General features: G+C 46.5%; 1 protein-coding gene across 1 annotated transcript in view; it reads right to left on the bottom strand.

Moving 5' to 3' along the window:
• Nucleotides 1-206: 206 nt before the first annotated feature.
• The window catches only part of LOC144480891 (uncharacterized), a 28,157-nt gene continuing 16,889 nt past the window's right edge, over nt 207-11,474 (bottom strand). The window contains exon 4 of the mRNA XM_078200523.1: nt 207-389. Within this exon, the coding sequence (XP_078056649.1) occupies nt 207-389 (183 nt within the window). The remainder of the gene's footprint in view (nt 390-11,474) is intronic.

The raw sequence follows: 11,474 nt of genomic DNA, 5'->3' as shown, positions 1-11,474 counted from the left end.
AAGACGGAGAATCCTTCAGAAGGAATTAACTTGCGTCTGATATTCAAGCGACTCACATTGTTTAACACAAAGCCAGTTTATTTGACTTTTAGCCAGAAGATTAGCACTTGTATAACTGGACTGGAGGTTAGTAACATCAGCAAAAACAGACCCCAAATGAACACAGTTCAATCCTGGGCGTGATTAACAATATCCAATCATTGCAATTAATTGTGACCTCGCTGGTGTTTCAACATATGGGATGAATGAGCAAATTTCTTCTTACAGAGAGTGCAAGTGAATGGTTTCTCCCCAGAGTGAACTCGTTCGTGTAACCGAAGATGGGATGGCTGAGTGAATTTCTTCCCACACTGGAAGCAGGTGTAGGGTCTCTCCCCAGTGTGAGTGCGCTGGTGGAGAGAGAGTTGATACGAATGCTTGAACCCAGCCTCACAGTGAGAGCACCTGAACAGTCTTTCATCAGAGTGAATGAGCTGATGGCTCATCAGTTCCCTCGAACTTTTAAAGCATTTCCCGCATTCTGCGCATTTGAAAGGTCTTTTGTCCGTATGAACCTGCTTGTGTCTCAGCAGGATAGATGAACTAGTAAATACCTTCTCACACACTGAGCAAGTGAATGGTCTCTCCCTCGTGTGAATGCGCTGGTGTTGCTGCAGATGCGCATTGCGATTAAATCCCTTCCCACACTCAGAGCAGTTAAACAGCTTTTCCGCGGTGTGACAGAGTCTATGCGCTTTCAGCTCAGATGGGAAATTAAATTCCTTCCCACAGTCCCCACATTTACACAACTTCTTTCCAGTGTGACTGCGTTTGTGTTTCGACAGGCCAGATGATCGACTGTAGCCTTGTCCACACACAACACACATAAACGGTTTCTCTCCACTGTGAACGCTGCTTTTTTCATCCATGTTCAAAGTAAAATGATAGTCGGGTTACGATAAATTGGGTAATTCTGTCAGACTCTGCTGTGGGTTTGAATGTCCCAGCTGCAAATCCTTCTCTTCAAATATTCTGAGAGATTTAAAACAGAAAAAAAGAGAGAGTGAGAAAACCCACAGGATCACAAAGGCAGTTTGTAAAATTGAACGGAATGGATCTGCTGATTTATGGAACCAACATGAGGGCAGGAAACTTGCCACAGCAATGGGATGAGAGAGAAAGAGGTGAGAGAGGCAGAGCGAAGTAGAGATTTTTTATAGATGTACAACTTGACAGGAACAGTGACAGAATCTCCCAAACCCTCAATCTCCGCAGTCTAGAATGACGAGGGTAAGCAGCTATATGTGAGCATCACCTCCAAGTTGCCCTGCACATCAGCCTGATGTTTAATTTGTCTGACACCAGTCCTCCAATAATAAACTGGGAAATCTGAAGACATTGTCCAATTCCTGGCTGCTGACTTTTCCTCACACCTGTGGCAGAACCAATCTGTATCATTGTGTGTTTTGTTTTAATTAATGGGATGTGAGCAATGCTGGCTGGGCCAATGTTAATTGTCCATCCCTAACCATATTGCCAAATAAGGATGGCAGATTTCCTTTCCTAAAGGATATTAGTGAACCAAGGTGGGTTTCTACAATTGTCATTAGCCTTTTTAAATTTTATTTTCATTGAATTCAAATGGCTCCCAGATCTTGACCTGGGTCTCCGGGCTCCTAGTCCAGCGACAATACCATGATGGGGAGACGATGGCCAAGTGGTCTTGTCACTGGACTATTTAATCCAGAAACTCAGCTGGGGACCCAGGTTCGAATCCCACCACGGCAAGTTGCTCTCACTGCCCTCTCTCATACCATGGCAAGTGGTGGAATTTGAATTCAATAAACAAAGAATTAGCTGGAATTATGGATCTACCGATGACCATGTAACCATTGTTGTAAAAGCCTATTTGGAAATCTGCCATCCTTACTCCGTCTGGCTTACACATGACTCCAGAGCTACAGCTATGTGCTTGACTCTCAACTGCCCTCAGGCAATTAGGGATGGGCAATAAATGCTGGTCAGCCAGCAATGACCACGTCCCATGAATGAATAATAACACCACCACCTTCCCTCATATTGGACCCCAAGATGAGTTTCTGACCACATTTCCATGTCATCATTAGAATCCTATTTTGGTCAGAGTATCATCAAACTTCACCTTTGCCTCATCTCATTGTCCACTGAAACCCTCATCTTACCCTCACAAGCTTCTGGTTAAGACACCACCTTAATTGTTGAAATGATTTTTCAAATCTCTTCATGGCCTTGACTCTCATGATCTCTATAATCTCCTCCAGATGCACAATGCTGACAAATCGCCACTCCTCTAATTCTAGCCTCCTCGCTCTCTACAGCTGTCCACCTCCCTTTCCTCTTTAAAATCTACCTCTTTGATCAAGCTTTTAGATATCTGCCCAAATATTTCCGACCATGGCTGATTGTTAATTGCTAACTCAGCAGGCCGGGTACTGCCTGTGGCGAGAGAAAGAGACAGAATGAACAATTCAGGACGGTACTGCAGAATGAAATTTGGAGAATAAAAATGGTGCAGGATTTGATGGTCAATAAGCTCAGAAGTGGAAGAGAAATTGACTACAGGAAAAACAAAACGTCCTGATGCTGAAGGATGCACGGTGGCACAGTGGTTAGCACTGCTGCCTCACAGCACCAGGGATCCGGGTTGAATTCCAGCCTTGGGTGACTGTCAGTGTGCTGTTTGCACATTCTCCCTGTGCTGGCATGGGTTTCCTCCGGGTGCTCCGGTTTCCTCCCACACTCCAAAAATGTGCAGGTAAGATGGATTGGTCAAACTAAATTGCCCATTACTGTCAGAGGGGTTAGCAGGGTAAATATGTGAGGTTATAGGGATAGGGCCTAGGTGGGATTATTGTTGGTGCAAACTTGATGGGCTGAATGGCCTCCTTCTGCACTGTAGGTATTCCATGATTCTATGCTGTGGGAAGATAAAGCTAGTAATTTTTTTAAAAAGTCATTCACAGAAGGACGAGCCAGCATTTATTGCCCATCCCTAATTGCCCTTGGACTGAGTGGCTTGCTCAGCCATTTCAGAAGACAGATAAGAGTCAACCACATTGCTGAAAATCTGGAGTCACATGTAGGCCAGGCCAGGTAAGGACAGCAGATCTTCTTCCCGAAAGGACATTAGTGAACCAGATAGGTTTTTTACAACAATCGACAATGGTTTCATGGTCATCAGTAGACTTTAAATTCCAGATTTTTTGACTGCATTCAAATATCACCATCAATACATAGTCGGGGGAGGGACAACAGTTGAAACTTCATTTCGACAATCTAACAGTAAAATATTAAACACAGTTAAAACATACCCAGCATTAGAGACAGAGGGAAGTTAGACAATGACAGAAAGGTGATCAGGGAGGGCAGAGGTAAAACTGAGCAATGGATGGACATGGATTCAGATCCAAAGATGTGCGGGTTAGGTTGATTGGCCAGGTTAAAAATTGCCCCTTAGAGTCCTGGGATGCGTAGGTTAGAGGGATTAGCGGGTAAATATGTGGGGGTAGGGCCTGGGTGGGATTGTGGTCGGTGCAGACTCGATGGGCCGAATGGCCTCCTTCTGCACTGTAGGGTTTCTATGATTCTATGATCCACAGTAAAGAAGTCAGACCAGCCACACGTGGAACCTCTCTCAGATAACAGAACACACCACTAAAAACTCTCAGTTTCAGAGGAATGGTCACAAGCACTCGCCTCTGAAACAATGTCGCTGTTTTTAAAGATAAATCTGTTGCTGGGAGCTGCAGCTGGAAAGATCAGAAACCAGAGAGAGAGATTTCAAAACTCCCGCCACTGTGGGAACCCCGGAAGTGGGCGTGATGACACCACAATGGTGTGTGCGTGATGGCGTCACCGCATGGTTGCGACTGCGCGATTAGCTCAGAATCTGCACGTGCGCGAACACGTTGACAGGCTGTTCCAATGACATCACCCAAGGGAAAACTGCGCTTGCGCTGGCAGTGCAGATGCACAGAGGTCTTGCAGTTGGATGTTGGGACATGTGTCTGAACAAAGGAGAGTGAGCATCCCAACAAACCCTCAACATGATCAGAACCACTTCACTCAGGTTCATTCACTGCAGTCCAGCTTGTATTTTCATATCACCTGATGAAGCAGCAGCGCTCCGAAAGCTCATGGTTCCAGATAAACCTGTTGGACTCTAACCTGGTGTTGTGAGACTTCTTACTATTTTCATATCATCAGTCCTTCTTCCCCACATCCCTCCACCAGGGGCGGCACGGTGGTTAGCACTGCTGCCTCACAGCACCAGGGACCCAGATTCAATTTCCAGCTTGGGTGACTTTCTATGCAGAGTCTGCATGTTCTACCCGTGTCTGCATGGGTTTTCTCCAGGTGCTCCGGTTTCTTCCCACTGTCCAAAAGACATGCTGGTTAGGGTGCATTGGCCATGCTAAATTCTCCCTCAGTGTACCCGAAAAGGTGCCGGAGTGTGGTGACTGGGGGATTTTAACAGTAATTTCATTGCAGTGTTAATGTAAGCCCACTTGTGACTAATAAAAAAATACTTTTACTTTACCTTCGAATATTCAATCTTTCAAAGTTTATCTTATCCTCTGTGTCTTCAATTCTTCCGGGTTAATCATTGTAACAATTCTCTGTTTTGATTTGATTTATTATTGTCACATTTATTGGGATACAGTGAAAGTATTGTGTCTCAACAGCGTGCAAGAAAATAAATACTGTTCATAGAGTACATAGCGGAGAAGGAAAGACTGCAGAATATAATGTTGCACTTACAGATAGGGTGTAGAGAAAGATCTGCTTATTGTGGTAGGTCCATTCAAAAGTCTGATGGTGGCAGGGAAGAAGCTGTTCTTGAGTCCGCTAGTACATGATCTCACCTTTAAAAAAATGATCTCAACTTTAAACTTTAACCTGGTTTTACATGTCCAGATTCAGCACCAACCCAGTATTAAGTTACAACCATAACCTTTTCTTCATGGGATAGGAAATTGTGAATTTCTTGTTTTAAACCATTCCTGAAATGCTGCTGGTCCTGGAATGTAAAAGGGAAATTTGTGCTGATCTAGATTAAAGGGAACTGACCAAAATCAGTTGATCCTTTCAATTGGGTAGATATGGAAAAATGATTTCCTCTGGTGGGGAATCAAGAACAAGGGAACATTGTGTGAAAGATTGGAGCTCAGAGTGAAATCGGGCAGTAATTCTTCAACTGTGACAAAAAGTCAAAGGACCTGAAACCTTAACTCTGCTTTCTCTCTTGATAAATATGGGCAGACACGCTGAGTTTTTCCACTTCGTGTAGCAATTCTCTCCACATGGAAATAGAAAACAAAGGGTGGAAAATCAGATTTAGGAGAATGATTCCAGGGATGAGAAACTTCAGTGATGAAGACAGATTGGAGAAGTTGGGACTCTTTCACTTGGAGAAAAGACCGAGAGGAGATTTGATAGAAACATTCAAAATCATGAGGGGTGCAGAAGAGATTCACTGAGACGATCACAGGGAATAGAGGCTTTAGTTATCAGGAAAGATTATAGAAACTGGGGCTCTTTTCACAAGAACTGATTGGATGGGTTCAAAATTTTATCAGGTGAATGAGAAAAAACTATTTCTCAAGTCGATGAGTCAGCAACTAACAGACATCAGATTTAAATCATCACCAAAAGACTCAGAGCCAAGGATGAAATATTGAACAGATTTGTACAACATTGAATCAGACTCTCACTGTCCCTGTGGATTTGTGATGTGGAGTTGCTGGTGTTGGACTGGGGTAGGCACAGTAAGTAGTCTCACAACACTAGGTTAAAGTCCAATGGGTTTATTTGGTAGCACGAGCTTTCGGAGTGCCGCTCCTTCATCAGGCACTCACCTGATGAAGGAGCGGCGCTCGGAAAGCTAGTGCTACCAAATAAACCTGTTGGACTTTAACCTAGTGTTGTGAGACTACTTCCTGTGGATTTGTGTCCACACTGTCCCATTAAACACTGAGGACAGCTACATGGCTGTGTTACCGACACCTCCTCGGGATATTCAGGCTAAGAGAGGCACTCTTAAAGGAATGGGCAGCTGGGACTTGTCCATGAGGGTAACCAGAAGTTTGAAAACTGAAATAATCCACAGTAATGATGAGGTGTTAGTCTTGTCTCAGTGGTTGCTTTCTCATATCTGAGTCAGGAGGCTGTGGTTTCAAATCCAGAGAATTGGACAGGAATTCCAGGCTGACATTCCATTGCAGTACTGAGGGAGCCCCGCACTGTCAGAGGTCCTATGTTCCAAGTAAGACTGAACAGTCAGGCATAAGAGATCCATTGATGCTCTTTCAAAGAGCAGGAGATTTCTCCCCAGAGTCTTGATCAATCTTTATCCCTCAATCAAGATCACTCAAATACATTATCTGGATTATTTTCCATGGGATCTTGCTGTGCAAATGAGCTGCTGCATTTCCAACATTATCTGAACTTCAAAAGAATTTGATTGGCTAGGAAAGCTTTGGAACAACCTGATATCATGAAAGGCTCAACACAAATATAAATGTTCCTTCAACTGAGAGAAGACCCAGAAATGAAACAGTCGAGAACAGGATTTCAGTTAGTCTCTTAACAAATACGCAACACACCGGGTGTTTGACACTGAGCTGATTTATTTCACGTGTATTCAGAATCTTAAACTCCAGCTCAGCTCTTGGGATTATTAACATAGTCATAGAGGTTTACAGCATGGAAACAAGCCCTTCGGCCCAACTTGTCCATGCTGCCCTTTTTTTTAAACCCCTAAGCAAATCCCAATTGCCCGCATTTGGCCCATATCCCTCTTTACACATAGAAACCATAGAAACCCTACAGTACAGAAAGAGGCCATTCGGCCCATCGAGTCTGCACCGACCACAATCCCACCCAGACCCTACTCCCATATCTCTACATATTTTACCCACTAATCCCTCTAACCTACGCATCTCAGGACACTAAGGGACAATTTTAACATGGCCAATCGACCTAACCCGCACATCTTTGGACTGTGGGAGGAAACCGGAGCACCCGGAGGAAACCCACGCAGACACGAGGAGATTGTGCAAACTCCACACAAACAGTGACCCGAGCCGGGAATCGAACCCAGGTCCCTGGAGCTGTGAAGCAGCAGTGCTAACCACTGTGCTACTGTGCCGCCCATCTTACCCATGTAACTATCTAAATGCTTTTTAAAAGACAAAATTCTAACCGCCTCTACTACTACCTCTGGCAGCTTGTTCCAGACACTCACCACCCTCTGTGTGAAAAAATTGCTCCTCTGGACATTTTTGTATCTTTCCCCTCTCACCTTAAACCTATGCCCTCTAGTATTAGACTCCCCTACCTTTGGGAAAAGATATTGACCATCTAGCTGATCTGTGCCCCTCATTATTTTATAGACCTCTATAAGATCACCCCTCAGCCTCCTACGCTCCAGAGAAAAAAGTCCCAGTCTATCCAGCCTCTCCATATAACTCAAACCATCAAGTCCCGGTAGCATCCTAGTAAATCTTTACTGCACTCTTTCTAGTTTAATAATATCCTTTCTATAATAGGGTGACCAGAACTGCACACAGTATTCCAATTGTGGCCTTACCAATGTCTTGTACAACATCAACAGAAACAAACTGAAAAAGTTAGAATGAACATGGTTCAGTCCAGGATGTGATTAACAGCAGCAATCACAGCAGAACCAATCCCTGCTGTCACTTATGCACCCGCTGGTGTCTCAGTAGGTGGGATGAATTAGTGAATCTCTTCGCACACAGGGAACAGGTGAATGGCCTCTCCCCTGTGTAAACTTCTTTGTATCTCAGGAGGCGGGATGACTGAATGAATCCCTTCTCACACTCGGAGCAGGTGAATGGCCTCTCCCCAGTGTGAACTTGCTGGTGTGTCTGCAGGTTGGATGATTGAGTAAATCCCTTCCCACACACAGAGAAGGTCTCTGCCCAGTGTGAATACGTTGGTGAGTCAGCAAATCTGGTTTCCTTTTAAAACTCTTCTCACAGTCAGGGCAAGTGAAAAGTTTGTTATCAGAATGAACAAGGTGGTGTGTCTGAAGACAGGATAACCGAGTAAATCCTTTCCCACACGCAGAGCAGGTGAATGGCCGTTCCCCGGTGTGACTGCGTCGATGAGCCTCCAGATGGGATGGAGAACTGAATCCTTTCCCACAGACCCCACATTTCCACGGTTTCTCCATGATGTTGGTATCCTTGTGTCTCTCTAGGTTGGATGCAATGCATCCCAGGGTACTGAAAGAAATGTCGGAGGTAATAGCGGATGCGTTAGTGGTTATTTTTCAAAAGTCACTGGACTCTGGGGTAGTGCCAGCTGATGGGAAAACGGCTACTGTTACGCCGCTGTTTAAAAAAGGAAGTAGACAAAAGGCAGGTAACTACAGGCCGGTTAGCTTAACGTCTGTAGTTGGGAAAATGCTGGAATCCATCATTAAAGAAGAAATAGCAGGCCATCTGGATAAGAATCAAGCAGACGCACCATGGGTTCATGAGAGGAAAGTCGTGTTTGACAAATTTACTGGATTTTTATGAAGATGTGACTAGTGCGGTTGACGGAGGGGAACCGGTAGATGTGGTGTTTTTGGATTTCCAAAAGGCATTCGATAAGGTGCCTCACAAAAGGTTGCTGCAGAAGATTGGGGCACACGGAGTTGGGGTAGGGTGTTAGTGTGGATTGGGGATTGGCTATCCAACAGGAAGCAGAGAGTTGGAATAAATGGGTGCTTTTCTGGTTGGCGGATGGTGACTAGTGGCGTGCCGCAGGGATCAGTACTGGGGCCTCAACTGTTTACTATTTACATAGATGATCTGGAGGAGGGGACTGAGTGTAGAGTAACAAAGTTTGCTGACGACACGAAGATAAGTGGGAAAGTGAATTGCGTGGAGGAAGCGGAAAGTCTGCAGAGAGATTTGAATAGGCTGAGTGAGTGGGCGAGGATCTGGCAGATGGAGTCTAACGTTGGCAAATGTGAGGTTATTCACTTTGGAAGAAATAATAGCAAATTGGATGATTATTTAAATGGAAAAAAATTACAACATGCTACTGTGCAAAGGGACCTGGGGGTCCTTGTGCATGAGTCGCAAAAACTCAGTCTGCAAGTACAACAGGTGATCAAGAAGGCAAATGGGATGTTGGCATTTATCACGAAGGGGATAGAATATAAAAGCAGAGAAGTCTTGCTGCATCTGTACAAGGCATTGGTGAGGCCGCAGCTGGAATACTGTGTGCAGTTTTGGTCCCCTTACTTGTGAAAGGATATATTGGCCTTGGAGGGAGTGCAGAGAAGGTTCACCAGGTTGATACCGGAGATGAGGGGTGTAGATTATGAGGAGAGATTGAGCAAATTAGGTTTGTACTCGGAGTTTAGAAGGCCGAGGGGTGATCTTATAGAGGCATATAAGATAATGAAGGGGGTAGAGGTGGAGAGATTCTTTCCACTTAGAAAGGAAACCAGAACTAGAGGGCACAGCCTCAAAATAAAGGGGGGTCAGTTGAGGATAGAGTTGAGGAGGAACTTCTCTCAGAGGGTGGTGAATCTCTGGAATTCTCTGCCCACTGAAGTGGTGGAGGCTACCACGTTGAACATGTTTAAGTCACGGAAAGATGGATTCCTGATCGGTAAGGGAATTCAGGGTTATGGGGAGCAGGCGGGTAAGTGGAACTGATCCACTTCAGATCAGCCATGATCTTATTGAATGGCGGAGCAGGCTTGAGGGACTAGATGGCCTACTCCTGCTCCTATTTCTTATGTTCTTATGACTCCCGGCTCCATTCCTCCCTCCCCACCCCGACTCCCGGCTCCATTCCCCCTTCCCCACCCCGACTCCCGGCTCCATCCCCCCCCCCCCCCCCCCGACTCCCGGCTCCATCCCCCCCCCCCCACCCCGACTCCCGGCTCCATTCCTCCCTCCCCACCCCGACTCCCGGCTCCAGGCTCCATTCCTCCCTCCCTCCCCACCCCGACTCCCGGCTCCATTCCCCCTTCCCCACCCCGACTCCCGGCTCCATTCCCCCTTCCCCACCCCGACTCCCGGCTCCATCCCCCCCCCCCCCCACCCCGACTCCCGGCTCCATTCCTCCCCCCCCACCCCGACTCCCGGCTCCATTCCCCCTTCCCCACCCCGACTCCCGGCTCCATCCCCCCCCCCCCCCACCCCGACTCCATTCCTCCCTCCCCACCCCGACTCCCGGCTCCATTCCTCCCTCCCCACCCCGACTCCCGACTCCATTCCTCCCTCCCTCCCCACCCCGACTCCCGGCTCCATTCCTCCCTCCCCACCGCGACTCCCGGCTCCATTCCTCCCCACCCCGACTCCCAGCTCCATTCCTCCCTCCCCACCCCGACTCCCGGCTCCATTCCTCCCTCCGCCCCACCCCGACTCCCGGCTCCATTCCCCCCCTCCGCCCCACTGATTCTCACCCGCTGGAAGAAGCGTCTCCCGCACTCAGGGCTCCGAGCAAAGTGACAGTGCGCATGCTCCAGATACAGCACCGCGACTGCGCACTGGCCTCCTGTGGCCTGAATTGGGCACTTTCACACCCGCAGCGAATGCTGGGTACCTACAGCGCCATTGCCCAGTGAAACAGGGAACATGAAATAATTTTGCCCCCCATTAATTCTTTTGAATAGATGCTCTATGTTTCATTTCTCAAAGTGATTTAAACCCCTACTCTCCTCTGCAACTAAGCAGAGGTTTCTAAACTTTTCCAACTGCACATTAACATCCCTCCACTCACCACTCCGCCCCTGACCATACCCTGACTGGCTTCGATTCCAGAATCAACAGTTTCTTTCTCGTGCCAGAGTACATGAGTTTTCCAGTTGATAGTTCTGAAACACACTTGCTCCTATAGTTAAGAAAGCCCATCAACGCCTCTACTTTCTCAGAAAACTAAGGAAATTTGGCATCTCAGCTATGACTCTTACCAACTTTTACAGATGCACCATAGAAAGCATTCTTTCTGGTTGTATCACAGCTTGGTATGGCTCCTGCTCTGCCCAAGACCGCACGGAACAACAAAAGGTTGTGACTGTAGCCCAATACATCACGCAAACCAGCTTCCCATCCATTGACTCCATCTATACACTTCCCGCTGCCTCAGCAAAGCAGCCAGCATAATTAAGGACCCCAAGCACCCTGGACATTCTCTCTTCCACCTTCTTCCATCAGGAAAAAGATACAAAAGTCTGAGGTCACGTACCGACCGACTCAAGAATAGCTTCTTCCCTGCTGCTGTCTGACTTTTGAATGGACTTACTTGCATAAGTTGATCTTTCTCTACACCCTAGCTATGACTGTAACACTACATTTTGCACTCTCTCATTTCCTTCTCTATGAACGGTATGGTTTGTCTGTACAGTGCGCAAGAAACAATACTTTTCACTGTATGTTGATATGTGACAATAATAAATCAAATCAAATCAAAATCAATTGTCC

This window comes from Mustelus asterias, chromosome 30 (genome assembly GCF_964213995.1).
Source record: "Mustelus asterias chromosome 30, sMusAst1.hap1.1, whole genome shotgun sequence".
NCBI classification, from domain to species: domain Eukaryota; kingdom Metazoa; phylum Chordata; class Chondrichthyes; order Carcharhiniformes; family Triakidae; genus Mustelus; species Mustelus asterias.
The sequence above is the reverse complement of the archived record's forward strand: the minus strand, read 5'-3'. Positions and strand labels throughout refer to the sequence as shown.